Source organism: Eubalaena glacialis, chromosome 19 (genome assembly GCF_028564815.1).
Source record: "Eubalaena glacialis isolate mEubGla1 chromosome 19, mEubGla1.1.hap2.+ XY, whole genome shotgun sequence".
NCBI lineage: Eukaryota > Metazoa > Chordata > Mammalia > Artiodactyla > Balaenidae > Eubalaena > Eubalaena glacialis.
In genome coordinates, this window is record NC_083734.1 from 37,083,980 (window position 1) to 37,099,321 (window position 15,342).

A 15,342-nucleotide genomic window follows, 5' to 3' on the forward strand; every position below is an offset into this window, starting at 1 on the left:
CAAATTGTGATTTCAAAGAGTTAGTATGGGGAAAAAAATGTAGATTCTCTCATTCATTTTTATATTGATTACATGTAGATATGATACTACTTTGGATATTTTAAAATACTTAGTATGAAAAAAAGTAGAATATCTTATTAATAATGTATATAATGATTACATGTTAAAATGATAATATTTTGTAAATAAGGGTTAAGTAAAAGATATTAACATTTATTTCATCTGTTTCATTTTACTTTTATTTTTAAGTGGCTACCAGAAAATTTAAGATTACTTATGTGGCTTGCATTATGTTTCTGATGAGGTGTATGACTTCTAAGTATGATTATACCACACTTTATTCATTCAACTGTTGTTGTATACTGAGATTTTTCTAGTTTTTATTTATTAAAAACAATACTGCTTTGAACATTCTTGTATTTGTATCCTGATACATATTTGCCTGAGTTTGTCTAGGATGTAATAGGGATACAAAATTGTTTCCTAAGAAGTTGTGCTATTTCAAGTTGGCCGATTGAAACATGTCAAGTCTCCACCCCTTCAACTTCCACCCAAATCCCTAAGAATGATAGAAAAGATATAACTTAAAAGTCACAACCTTAGCTCAATGTGTGGGAGCAGCTCCACAAATGCTCCCCTACCAGAAGCGTCCTGGAGCTACCTACAGGGTGATCAGTTGGAATAGTGTGGTAGGAGCAGCCTACAGCAGACATCTACCCCACATCTTTCCTCCTTGATCCAGGCAGCAAAAGGTGTCTTCCTCTAGGCAGGAGCAATTGGTGTTAGAAAGGGGGCAAGGTCCCAGAACCCTGGAAGAAAGGTATGCACTCCCTGACTAGCCACCAGAAGGCACCTTCCACCTCTGCCTTATTCTCAGGGGAACCCATTGGGAGTAATAAGCCCCAACAGCTCGTTTCACTTCTCCCCTAAAGCTGGGAAACAAACGCAGTAGAATCTCAACTACAAAGATGAATTACACTGAGGAATTACCAAACAATGTGAGAAAGCCAACTCCTTTAAGGACAGAAAACAAAAACAAACATAAGAGCTTATAGCCAATGAATCAGAGTTAACAAAGCACAAGAGGACCTTAGGATAGCACAATTATTACCCTCAGACAGATGTAAGCAGATAGTGCATCCATTAATCAACTCAAGAATATACGAATGAAAAGTGTTAGCAATAATAAAAAAACTCAGTATATGAGAAGCAGAAATGACAGTTAAAGAATAAATTAGGAAACTGGGAGATCCAGCCAATGACTTCTCCAGAATGCAGAATGAAGGGACCAGGAACGATTCACAGTCAAGCCTGACGCCTGGGTCTGCCAGAGGAATGTTAAGCCCTTTGCTTCCGCTGGTCTCACAATAAAGACTAGGAACATGCTGCGGGGAGGAGGGGGTGGTGTTTTGCACCTGTTTCTTATATCTGATAAGCAGGAAGGCACATAGCCAGTATCCAAAGACTGGAGTGAGAGAGTATTAGAGAGAGCCAGTATAGAAGAAACTCTATAGGATGTCAAAGGTAGGTTTCTCTTGCCTGGAAGAATCCCCTTCCTTGCCGGTAGCATTAACAGTGGTACATCCTTCAGGAGCCTTGGGGATCTGAGCACAGGCTATGTTGCCTTGTGAAACTATTTCCACTGAGTTCTGCATTTAAAACCTTCTGCTTTTCACTCAACAGTGTCTCTTGGTCACATATTTATATTAATTCCATCTCATAGCTTAATTCCAGCTCATAAATTAATTCTTTACTCATAGCTTATGAGAATTAAAATATTACTACCTGGAAACTCTGCAACTCAGTTATTAAGGTGGTTCATATTATACAGAATATAGTCACACACATTTTTAAAAGATCACTAAAACAAAAACACAAAAGACTTCAATTCCCACAAAGAACTCTTGGAGCCCTGAGCATGCTTCAAAGACCCTGACCTCAATTTGAAATTCACCATTTTAGAAGGAATCGCAGTGATTGTCAGAATACATGTTAGGGGGAATGGTCAACAGATGGTGCTAAGAGTGATTGTTTTCTCACCTCTAAGTAGTGGTTTCATATTTCCATGGAAGTGATCTGAAAAGAAAAAAAAACAAAACAATATGTCCAACGGCATTTATAGTAACCCTTTTCATACCTTCAAAGGTTGCAAAAAACTCTACCTCCCCATATCGCATAACAAAACTGTATGTTTCTACCATAAATGATATACAAACGTCACAGGAAATGATGGTATATGAAAAAAAGCTACCAAAAGTGGAACTCATATATACTAATTATGACTTTGAACTTTGACAAGGATTCAGTAAGTACAGCAAAGAGATGGGGCTGATTCTCAACTCTTTATGGCACTGTCTTCTCTGATTGGCTGATGCCCATATCAGACTGGTTAGAGTTTAAATATCATGGTAGGACAGGGAGTAACCAAACAGTATGTATTTCAAATTAATGGGGTTTCTTTCTGTGAAGTTGTTTGGATGACAGGATAGTAGAAATTTTAAAAATGACAATGGTAAATTCAGCCTAGAAGTAAAGTTTAGACTGAGAATGAGTCAGTCACCAAAAAATTACCCAAAAAAGAGCTTCAAATAAGCAATAACTGAATAACTGAAAGAAAATACATTAATCTGTAGAACTCCAAATATTCATTTTGACTGAAGAAAAAATTTTAAAACTATGGGGAATAAGAGTTAAAGCCATATCTAACACTTTCTCACACCATGAAAATATCAAAACCAGGCATGAAGTAACATTTAAGAAAGATCCATGTCTAACTTCTGACCAGGGTTCTGGTCTAAGGCAATCTTCTGAATTTCACATTCATTCTTGACTCTGTATTATTGACAATTATCCTTCTCTCCACCTCTGTAACTTCTAGGAAACTGAGAGGGCTCAGGGTTGGTTTGTTTGATTGATTTAACTATATATATAATGCAAACAATAGGCCTTTCTGGAACTGATTTACTCTCCTTCCCCTGCTTTCTTTCTCTCCAAAGTACTTAGCAATGCTTGAAATTATATCTACCTATTTATTATACATATATACTTATTTTTATATATTTGTAAACCCCCTGAGAACTGGGATACTTGGGCTGTTTCATTCTTGGGCCTGTAACCCTAGCATGTAAAACAGTTCCTGGCATATAGTAGATACTCAAAAAATATTTATTGAATGAATTCAGAAAGTGACAAGTTACCAACTATCAGATACTTTTACTTAAAACAAATTATCCATTTATCGTCACTCATGAGGATAAGTACAGGAAAAGAAATGTCTTTCTTCTTCCCTACACTTGTGCCTCAATCTTTTGAGACAAGAATCCCTTGAGAATTTCAGAAAAGCAATGGTTCTTTTCCCTAAAAAACTGCACTTTCTTGAACACACGCAAAAGTGTGCATGCAATTTCGACTTGTGGATCATCCTTTTAGGGCAGAGGTCTGTGAATAGAGAGGACTGAATCCAGAGTGCCAAACTTGGATGGGAAATAAAATTACATCTCAGTTTTCACAAATCTCTAACTAAAATCAGCACTTCCTTCCATTATGAATGTAGGCAACAAACCACAGTAGATCAGCAGTATAGTTAATTTGGTCCCCAATAGAAATCACAGGTCATTTCATATCACGTATATGCTGCAGATACCTCGAAATATCATTTATTCTCATCACTACCCTGGAATTATAATATTTATTAGACCTACCACTATATCTTGTTATTTAATGTGTTAAGAGAAGCATATTTATTACTATTTCACTAATTTTAAAAATATGCTGAAAACTATTTCAGTATAGTTGGTTTCCTTTGTTTTTCTATATATTTTGAATTATTATACATTTTAAAACATTATCCCAAGAACGTAAGCTTCTTCAGCTTGCCAAAGAGGTATACACGGGGGAGCAGGAGGGAGGTTAAGAAATTCTGCTTTGGGGAACCACTGACCTCAAGTTAGGAACCTCTGCTTATAAGGTAGAAACCTCAAGCTGACTTAGAAATCTTCAAACCTTACCAGACACATGTTATAGTGTATCGCCTCCCAAACACATGCTTTTTAAAAGTTATTTTTTTAAATTCAATTTATTTTTTTAAAATATGTCATATATATTCACATCTCAAAATTCCAAAAATATGTAGCACACAATTCACACTTTTTCTCTTACCTCTGTCCCTCAGTCTACCACCCCTCTCCGCTCCCAGAGGAAATTATCTATTTCTTGTGCCAAATGACTTTCATTTTTCTTACAAGTTTGGGAAATAAAATCTCCAAGTTAGATACTATCACGGGAAATATAAACTACATATAGTATTTAGGAAATCTGTAAATTTTAAAAAATTGCCTGGTTATAGCATTTTTTTCCTTACCAATAAGATGACAGACTAAGGGGGCATCTCTTTAAGGGTGGTCATAATACCTGTTTTTAGATTGACTGTTATGTCTCTTATTATTAATTCAGAAGTCTTTTATGACTTGTCTATTCAAGTTGAACTAAGCATATGACCACAGATTGTCATGAAAAATTACTTTGAATGTTTTTCTCCAAAATCACTTATGTATCTAAACTGACTTTTTCTACAAATCAATAAAAATAGTAACAGAAAAATGGGCAAAGGACAGAATTCAGAGATGAAATACAAATGTTCAGTAAACATATCAAGTTATTTAAGTTCACAAGTAATGAGAAAAATTCAAATTCAGATGGGACCCCTTTTATTCACCCGGCACATTAGCAAAAAAAAAAAAAAAGGGAGACTATCCAGTGGTGGAAGGGTGTGGGGAAATGAATGGCATCACAGCATGATGACCGGAGTATAAGCTGGCACAACTTTTTTGAGGGCAATTAAAATTTTATATCTAAATAGTCTTCACCCCAACAATCCCATTTCTAGATAACTATTCTATAGAAATAAATGACCAGGCTCACAAAAATGCATGTACAAGGATATTCATTGCAGCAATGCAAGTAACAAGAAAACTGGACATAATCTAAACACCCTTCAATAGGGGCATTATTAAACTGTTATATATTCATACTATGGAATATTATGCAGGAGTTTAAATGAATGGGGTAACCCTCTATGTACTGGGAAGGAAAGAAATCTAAGACATATCATGAAATGAAGGAATCAAGTTGCAGGATGTTACTTATGTAAAAAAAACATAAGAAAAACACACAAACCTATTTTGCTATCTGTAAATATGTATGTACTCAAACGTATGGAAAAGAGTCTGGAAGGATTAATACTAAACTCAAAGTAGTGGGTGGGGGATTAGGGCACAAGGAGGGTTTTCACTATACCTGTTATTTCATTGTTATCTATTGAGAATATAATCGTGTATTACTTGTATAATGGAAAATAAGTTTAAATTGGCTCTTACTGATTTTAAAGAGGTCCTGCCAAATTTAACTTTTAAAATAAACACAGAATTTCAATCATTAAGTTGCTTTGGGATATGGAAGGGGAAATACCTTTTCTCACAGGTATTGACCTCAAAATTCTGGACCAGGAAGGATCTTACAATGCAGTTAGCTTTTTGTATTCATATTTGGGGAGAGTATACTCACAGCTTTTCAGCCCAGCGGTATGCCTTCCATATACTTTCATCAATGTAAGAAATAGGGTTTCCTTGGAAATTTCTGTGAAGAAACACAGTTCATATCCTTGAATAGGTAGGAAAAGAATGTACAGACTAAGGAAAAGAATCATGACCACCGTGTGGGGAATATTCAAATGCAGAAAAGACCAGCTTTCTAATTCCCAGAGCTTATCAGCTTCCCAGTGTGCACAATTAATAAAAAACATACTGTGAGGCCACTGGCACAAACAATGAGGCATCTCCTCAGAACCTGAACTTCCTATCTGTCCAATTTCTTGGATACATAATGCCAATTACTTTTTTTCCAAAATCACTTATGTGTCTAAAATGACTCCTACAAATCAATGAGAAAAATGGCAAACATTTATCAGTATCAGCAAATAAATATACAGAAATCCTATGCCAGGCAACACCAAAGCTTTGGCTCAGTGCCCTCAGAATCTCTCCAGGTGTTAGAAGGATACGGCAATTAGAAATTAGAGGGACTAATACGAAAACATCTCTTAAACATATTGCATAGGGAAAAGCACAAGTCACTGAGCAAGGAGTAAAGTTATTACCTCATTAGGGGAACAAACTGCAAAGGAAAGAGATCGGAAGGAAGGACACACATCAAAACAGTAACAGGAGTTACCTTATTGGTGGTAGGGAAGGTGGGGTGGAATATTCACATTTTATCCTACATACTTCTGTGACATTTCTTTTTTTAAACAGTGAGAATGTATCCATGAATTAGACATGTTTAAGAGAAGCTGTTAAATGCCTGAGGTTCAGTTTGAACCACTAACTCAGTGGATGACTTTGAATCTTTAGCTTTAGCTTTGTCCTCTTCCCTCAGCAACAATGTAACTGTTCAGTTTATATGCACATTTTTCACGTGAGTCAGAAATACGTCATAACTGACACCTGTCTGCCCATCTGCCTGAGGGACATTTCCACTCAAACAGAGCCTTCTGGTTGCTTTATGCTCACCAATAAAAGATGCCTAAGACTGAACTTATCTCCCTCAAAACTGACTCTGCTTCTCAATTGCTGGATTTCCACCTGTTATACCACCATCATTCTGCCCATCAACACATGTGATTTGTCTCTTTCCTGTACTACAATCCCCCAACTCTAGTCAATTATTACATCTTGTCAGTTTCTCCTCTGTAGTACTCTCGGGATTTTCTTTCTACTTCCATCACAACCACTCTAATTTGGCCCCTTCTCACTTTACTCCTAGATTTTGCTAAAGCATTCTATTTAGCCTCCCTGAATCAAGCTTTCGTCTCTAGATCGCTCTACATATGAAATCTAAAATAAGCCTCTTGTTTTAATCATTTGTCTCTCTTGCTTGAAAACTTGCAGTGGCTCCCCATATCTTACAGCGTAACTTTCAAACCCCCATTGCCGATAGCCAAGGTTTTCCATAATCCTATCTTTCATTGTTGCCTAACCCAATTCTTTACAGCCAGACTAATCTATTAAATTCTGATCATCCCTGCAGTCACACCTTTGCCTAGACTGTACTGCCTATTATTTTGCTGACAAATCACAGCCAATCTTTAAGTCCCAGCTAAAGATTTAGCTTATCCATGCAGCCTTCCGTGACCTCCACACCCCTGTGATAACAGGTTCTGGTGAATTACAGCACCTATCTGTATTTCTCTTAACACTTAATTATATATTACCTCCCTTTTAAGGCATATCCCCTTTCTTCCCACTTGTCATTGTCATGTTCTGGAGACAATGCCATACACTTCTGTGGCTCCCACAGTACTTAGCCCTGGGTTGGGCACAAAATGGGTGCTACATATAGAAAGCCAGGGGACAAAGATGAGTTCTAGATATAACTGAGGGATTGAATAATAATAATAGCTAACACTAAAATATATGCTAAGCACTGATAGAAGACCTTTACCTATATTAACTCATCTAAATCTCCCAATGAGATGGGAGTCATGGGGAGATTTAGGAGTCATAGGAGTCATCCTATGAGATGATGACTACCATAATCCCCATTTTACAGATGAGGAAATTGAGTCATAAAGCTAATAAATGACAGACCTGGGTTCAAACCCAGGTGGTCTGGCTCCGGAATCTCTACTCTTAACCACTTTGTTGTATTACCACCAATGAGATGGGGAGAGGGACATGTTACTGTAAAGAGGATGGAGTAAAGATGGGAGAAGAGTAGATGTTAAGGAATTAAATAATGGGGCAAAAAATGGAGAAGGAAAGCATAAGGGCAATTAAAAGTAAAAGACTGGAGGAGAGGGAAAAATAGTAAGAAGGAGAATGAAGATAAGGAATCATTGACAAACAAAAGGTGGAAACAGAAAGTCAGTCAATGTGGATTGGGGAGATAAGGAGGACCCAGGAAGACCTGAAGAAAGGCTGCCATGTCAGGCAGGATGCAGAGAACAAATGAGGAAAGGCGATTCTTACATGATGGTGAAGGTGCCATTGTAGGCGTTAGGCTCTGGCTCAGGCACTCTGTGGAGCTTCTGCTTGGGGCTGAGACCAACACACGACAGCGTCTCATTTTCGCAGGTACAGAGCTCACATATGCTGATGTTTGTGGTGGCATTCTGTTCTGGCTGCTTCTTTTCTGGGGTATATTTTACACCAGGAAGACCTGTGGATACTGAATACTGAGTTGAAGGAAAAAGAACTGTCTCGGATGGCCTTGGTTGCTGAGATATGTTAACTCCCAGGTCCCCAGGTGGAACTGTGAGTTGAGTCAGGTTTGGTGGTGCAAGTGTCACCTCAGGGTGTTTTGGAGGAGGAGCTGTAGTCTGCTGTAGGGATGAAGAATGTCCAGCCTCCATAGTGGGTTCTGGAGTTCTGGTTTGCTCTAGGTCCACATGATGAACTATGACGCTGGATGATGTTGAATGCTGACCTTGATCCTTACTTGGGGTTGGAACTGTCACCTCCTGCTGGAATGGAGATTGAACTACAACCTCCTGACGTGCCTCTGGAGGCTGAGTTGGGGTCTCCTGCATGATTGCAGAAGGTACAGTCGCCATATTGGATCCTGCAGTAACGGTAAGTTCCACATCCATAGGTTGAATTGTGACTTGAGTCAGGTTTGGCTGTGCAAGTATCATCTCAGGGTGTTTTGGAGGGGGAGCTGTAGTCTGCTGCTGGGCTGTAGAATGTTCACACTCTGTAGTAGGTTCTGGAGTTGTGATAAGCTCCAGGTCCAAAGGTTTAACTGTGATACTGGGTGATGTTGGATGCTCACCATGATCCTGATCTGGTGCTGGAACTGTCACCTCGGGATACAATGGAGACTGAGCTACAACTTCCTTAATGAGCTCTGGAGGCTGAGCTTGGGTCTGCTGCATGGTTGGAGAACGTTCAACTTCCATACTGGATTCCAGAGTTAACGTAAGTTCCAGGTCCAAAGGTTGAACTGTGACCTCAGTCAAGGTTGGATGCTGAGCCTGAACTTGCTGTGGATTTGGAAGTGTCACCTCAGAGTATGTTGGAGGAACTATAGTCTCCTGCAGGGGTGTGGAATGTTCAGCCTCCATAGTAGGTTCTGGAGTTGTGGTAAGCCCCTGGTCTAAAGGCTGAACTGTGACACTGGGTGATGTTGGAGGCTCAGTGGGATCCTGATCTGGTGCTGGAACTATTGCGTTCTGATATACTGGAGGCTGAGCTACAAAAACCTCCATAGGTGGTTATGGAGGCTGGGTTAAGGTCTCCTGCATGGTTGGAGAAGGTTCATCCTCCTTAGTGGGTTCTGGCCTTATGGTCAGTTGAAGGCCCAAAGGTTGAAATGTGACATCAGTCAAGGTTGGATGCTGAGCCTGAACTTGCTCTGGATTTGGAAATGTCACCTCAGGGTATGTTGGAGGAACTGCAGTCTGCTGCAGGGCTGTGGAATGTTCACCCTCCGTTGTAGGTTCTGGAGCTGTGGGAAGCCCCTGGTCCAAAGGTTTAACTGTGACACTGGGCAAGTTTGAATGCTGAGCTTGATCCTGTCCTAGTGTTGGAACTGTCATCTCATAATGCACTGGAGTTTGTGCTACAACCTTCTTAGGTGCCATTGGAGGCTGAGATGGGGCCTCCTGCTGGGCTGGAGAAGGTTCTGTCTCTTTCAGGGGTTCCGGAGGTAGGTCTGGGAACTCCTGTTGGACTGGAGAAGACTCCATATTCTCAGGGGGCTGTAGAAGCTGAGGAAGGGTCCCTTGAGGGACTGGAAATGGTTCCACCTTTGCAGGGAGCTCTGATGACTGAGCCTGAAGCTCCTGCTGTGTGGGAGAAGGTACCACCTCCTTAGGGGGCTCAGGAGATATAGCTGAGCCCCCCTGGGGAACTGGAGACTGAGCTGGGGCCTCCTCCTGGACTAAAGAAAGCTCGATCCCTCCAGGGGGATCTGGAGTCTGAGTAGGGTCCTCCTGCTGCACTGGAGGATGTTCAACCTCTTTAGTGGGCTCTAGAGTTAAGACAACCACAAGATCCATGGGTTTAACTGTGATATTAGGCAACACTGGATGTTCAACTTCACCTGGACCTAGAGGTGAAAATGTCACTTCATTATGTACTGAAGGTTGAGCTGCACCACCTGTAGAGGCCCCTGGAGGCTGAGTTGGGTGCTGATGCTGGACTGGAGAAGGTCCAACCCACTCAGTGGGCTTTGGATGCTGAGCTGAGCTCTGCTGCTGGCTTGGAGAAGGTTCAGTTTCCTCAGGAAGCTCTTCAGGTTGAGTCGGGGCTCCCTGCTGAACTGGAGAAGGTTCAACATTTTCAGAGGGGGTTGGATGCTGATCTGAAACCTCTGGCTGGACTGACAAAGCTTCCAACTGCTCAGGGGACACGGTAGACTGAGCCGAGGTTTCTTGTTGGGGTGGAGAAGTTTCAACCTCATTACTGAACGCTGCAGTTACGATAAGTGCAAGATCCACAGGTTTAACAGTGACATCAGGCCGCTGCAGAAGCTGAGCTTGATCCTGACCTACAGGAGAAACTGTTGTCACATGATGCTCTGGAGAGAAAACTACAGTCACATTAGAGAGCTCTGTAGACTGGGTTGGAGAGGAGTCAACCTCACCAGGAGACTGTGGATGCTGAGCTGTGGCTTCCTGCTGAGGTGGAGAAGGTACAACCTCAGGAGCCTGTGGATGCTGATCTGGAGTCTCCTGCTGGGTTGTGGCAGGTATAACTTCTTCTCCAGGATGCTCTGGATACTGAGCTGGGGTCTCCTCTTGTACTGAAGGTTTATTATGTGTACCAGCTTCTGGAGATTGGGCTGGAGCCTCCTGTTGAACTGGCAAAGGTTCAACCTCCTCAGGTGGCTGTGAAGGCAGCATGGGGGCCTCATGCTGGGTGGTAGAAAATTCTGATTAGTAAGGGGCACTGAGGGCTGAGCTGAAGGCTTGTGCTGATTTGGAGAAGGTCCCACCTCTGGAGTGGGTTCTTTTGTTATGGTAAGCTCCACATCTGCAGGTTTGACAGCGACACTGGATAAGTTTGAATGCTGAGCGTGACGGTGACTTGCAGGTGAAACTGTCATTTCATGATGCTCTGGAGGTTGAGCTGGCTGTTCCTGTTGAGCTGGAGAAGGTTCCACCTCCCCTGAAGAAGGCTCTGGAGGCTGAGCTGGTTGCTCCTGCAGGGTTGCAGAAGGATCTATCTATCTCCGCTGGAGACAGAGCTGGGATCTCCTGCTGGGTTGGACATGATTCTGCCTCACTAGGGGGCTCTGGAGACTGAGCTGAGGCTTCCTCCTGGGTTGCAGAACTTTCAGCTTCTCCAAAAGACTCTGAAAGCTGAGCTGGGGTCTCCTGCTGGGTTGCTGGTTTCACCTCCTCAGGAGGCTCTGTAGGCTCAGAAGGATGAGTCGGTTGTTCCTGTTCACTTGGAGAAGGCTCAGCTTCCACAAGAGGCTCTGGAGGCTGACCTGTGGTCTCCTGCTGGGTTGGAGAAGGTTCAACTTCCCCAGGAGGCTCAGAAGGCGGAGCTGGTTGCTCCCGCTCACGTGAAGGCTCAACCTCTCCAGGAGGCTCTGGAGACTTAGCTGAGGTCTCTTGTTGGGTTGGAGAAGATTCTGTCTCCTCAGGATGCTCAAGAGGTGGAGCCAGGGCCTCCTGCTGAGCTGTAGGAAATTCAGCTTCCGGAGTGGGCTCTGGAGTGATGCTAAGTTCCAAATCCAGAGGTTGAAGTGTCACACTGGGCAAGTTTGAATGTGCGTGATGCTGAACGCCAGGTAGAGATGCTACCTCATCCCTCACTGGAATTTTATTTTATTTATTTATTTTTTTAATTAATTTTGAACTGATTTGTATTTTTGTGAATTATTTATATGAGGGTTTTGCCATTGCAATACTGTTCTTTTTCTTACTAATCTGTAAGAATTTTTAATAGGTTACCTTTTTTTTATAAGCAGATATTCATTTTTAATTTTTTTTATTTATTTATTTATTTTTGGCTGTGTTGGGTTTTTGTTTCTGTGCGAGGGCTTTCTCTAGTTGCAGCAAGCGGGGTCCACTCTTCATCACGGTGCGCGGGCCTCTCACTATCGTGGCCTCTCTTGTTGCGGAGCACAGGCTCCAGACGCGCAGGTTCAATAGTTGTGGCTCACAGGCCTAGTTGCTCCGAGGCATGTGGGATCTTCCCAGACCAGGGCTCGAACCCGTGTCCCCTGCATCGGCAGGCAGATTCTCAACCACTGCGCCACCAGGGAAGCCCCACTCACTGGAATTTGAAGTACATATTAAGTAGGGAACCCTGGAGCCTGAGTTGGGGCCTCTTGATGGAGTAGAGAAGGTTCAACCTCCTCAGGGCGCTCTGGAGGCTGAGAAGGGGCCTGCTGCTGGACTGGAGAAGGTTCAACCTCCTCGGGGTTCTCTGGAGGCTGAGGTAGGGCCTCCTGCTGGACTGGTGGAGGTTCAACCTCCTCAGGGCTCTCTGGAGGCTGAGATGGGGCCTCCTGCTGGGCTGGAGAAGGTTCTGTCTCTTTCAGAGGTTCCAGAGGTAGGTCTGGGAACTCCTGTTGGACTGGAGAAGATTCCATATTCTCAGGGGGCTGTAGAAGCTGATGAAGGGTCCCTTGAGGGACTGGAAATGGTTCCACCTTTGCAGGGAGCTCTGGTGACTGAGCCTGAAGCTCCTGCTGTGTGGGAGAAGGTACCACCTCCTTAGGGGGCTCAGGAGATATAGCTGAGCCCCCCTGGGGAACTGGAGACTGAGCTGGGGCCTCCTCCTGGACTAAAGAAAGCTCGATCCCTCCAGGGGGATCTGGAGTCTGAGTAGGGTCCTCCTGCTGCACTGGAGGATGTTCAACCTCTTTAGTGGGCTCTAGAGTTAAGACAACCACAAGATCCATGGGTTTAACTGTGATATTAGGCAACACTGGATGTTCAACTTCACCTGGACCTAGAGGTGAAAATGTCACTTCATTATGTACTGAAGGTTGAGCTGCACCACCTGTAGAGGCCCCTGGAAGCTGAGTTGGGTGCTGATGCTGGACTGGAGAAGGGCCAACCCACTCAGTGGGCTTTGGATGCTGAGCTGAGCTCTGCTGCTGGCTTGGAGAAGGTTCAGTTTCCTCAGGAAGCTCTTCAGGTTGAGTTGGAGCTCCCTGCTGAACTGGAGAAGGTTCAACATTTTCAGAGGGGGTTGGATGCTGATCTGAAACCTCTTGCTGGACTGACAAAGCTTCCAACTGCTCAGGGGACACTGTAGACTGAGCCGAGGTTTCTTGTTGGAGTGGAGAAGTTTCAACCCCATTACTGAACGCTGCAGTTACGATAAGTGCAAGATCCACAGGTTTAACAGTGACATCAGGCCGCTGCAGAAGCGGAGTTTGATCCTGACCTACAGGAGAAACTGTTGTCACATGATGCTCTGGAGAGAAAACTACAGTCACATTAGAGAGCTCTGTAGACTGGGTTGGAGAGGAGTCAACCTCACCAGGAGACTGTGGATGCTGAGCTGTGGCTTCCTGCTGAGGTGGAGAAGGTACAACCTCAGGAGCCTGTGGATGCTGATCTGGAGTCTCCTGCTGGGTTGTGGGCTCTCTGGAGGATGAGATGGGGTCTCCTGCTGGACTGGAGAAGGTTCAGCCTCTTTTGTGACCTGTGGAGTTATGGTAAGTGCCAGATCCAGAGGTTTAACAGTGACATTGTACAAGTTTGACTGCTGAGCTTCATTTACCCCATGATGTGCTACTGGTCGAACTACAACCTCCTTAAGTGTCTCCAAAGGCTGGGCTAGGGCCTCCTGAGGACTTGAAGTTTCTAGTTCCTCAGGGGCCTCTGAAGGCTGAGATGGAGCCTCCTGCTGACGTGGAGGTAGCTCTACCTCTTCAGTGGGCTCTGGATGCTGAGCCCGGGCCTCTGCCTGGGGTGAAAAAGATTCAACCTCCTCAGGGGTCTGTGGATGCTGAGCAGGGGCCTCTTGCTGGGGTAAAGATTCAGCCTCCTCAGTGAGCTCTGGATGACGAGTTTGGGCCTCCTGCTGGGATGGAGAAATTTCAGCTTCCTCAGGGGGCTCTGGAGGTTCATCTGGGCTCCCCAAAAAATCCCTAGGTAGGCTCTCCTCAGGGTACAATGCATCCATCCATACTGGGATCTAAATAATCACCCTGCAACTGTTGTTCTAGACCCCGAGTGTTTTTTTTCAAATTGGCCTATAGTTCCAACAACAACTTTGGCAAGCCGTTGATGCTGAACTAGATCTTTCTTCAGGTTTGGGGGTGAAACAATAAACTTCATTGGTTTTCAGCTCTTACTACCTAGAGGTGGAACAAGTATTTCAAATGATTGGTGACCTTCAGCCTGATCTAGACCCATGTTTTTAGTCTTACATTTGCGTTGAGAAGGCAGAACCAAGGCCTGATTCTGATTCCAGTCCAGCACTGGAACTTCCTCTGGGAGCTTTTGATGTTGGGTTTGCTTGTTATTCAGATCCTGATGTGGAACAGCAAACTGATCTGGCCCTGTAGGCAGCTCTCCAACCGAATCCGTGTCCGGGTATGGAACCTCAGTCTCAGTCAACTCCTGATGAGGCGGGGCCAACATCTGGACTGGAGATGAGGACGTCAAGTAATTAAAGCCCCCGGCTTCTGCCAGGGTGTAAGGGCATGGGGCAATTTGGGAGGGGGGTCTGAGGCGTGTGAAGATCAAGCCTCGATCAGCCGCGTGGGGGGTTGGGGGTCACCTGGATGGGGCCCAGGGCCCACTCCGGAGGCTGAAATGCCTGAACTAGAAGCCAACGTCGTTGCCATGTGAGGAGGAGCCGTGGGGCGCACCCTCGACACAGAGGCGCAGCCGCCACATAACATGTGGCGGCTCCCAGGCGCAGCAACCCAGGCCAGTGAGGAGCTGGAGCCACATCCTCCTTCAGAGCCGAACCGAACCGCTATGCCAGCGCCGCGACGCGAGGGCTCACCGTTAGCAATCGCGCGCCCCTCCCCTGCCTAACGTCCCACCCGTTATTTATGACATCTTTAGTTACGCCACCGTTATTAGGTTCGTGTGGAGATCCAATGCGCGCCACCAGAGTGGGCCTTTTTCCCACAGTCCCCAGGGCGCCAGCCATCCTTCTCCTTGCAAAGGCGACAATTATGTCCTGCCGGGCCCTCTTCCCAACCCCTCCCTGCCCTCCCTGGCCCCGAACAATGAGGCGGGATTTGGGCTGCACACCCGAGTGGCCCCAAACTCCAGCAGCCCAGGGGTGGAGGGGGGTTGGGAAGGATGCAGAGCTTCCCAAGGAAACCACAAGACCTGGCATTCTGGGACATTCAAAAGTG

General features: G+C 44.2%; 1 protein-coding gene across 1 annotated transcript in view; it reads right to left on the bottom strand.

Moving 5' to 3' along the window:
* LOC133080599 (leucine-rich repeat-containing protein 37A-like) overlaps positions 1-9,631 on the bottom strand; it is a 60,743-nt gene extending 51,112 nt beyond the window's left edge. The window contains 4 exon segments of the mRNA XM_061176583.1: positions 5,563-5,634; positions 8,025-8,182; positions 8,252-8,423; positions 8,877-9,631. Of these exon segments, the coding sequence (XP_061032566.1) occupies positions 5,563-5,634; positions 8,025-8,182; positions 8,252-8,423; positions 8,877-9,592 (1,118 nt within the window). The 5' untranslated portion in view covers positions 9,593-9,631.
* Between the last annotated feature and the right edge of the window lie 5,711 nt (positions 9,632-15,342).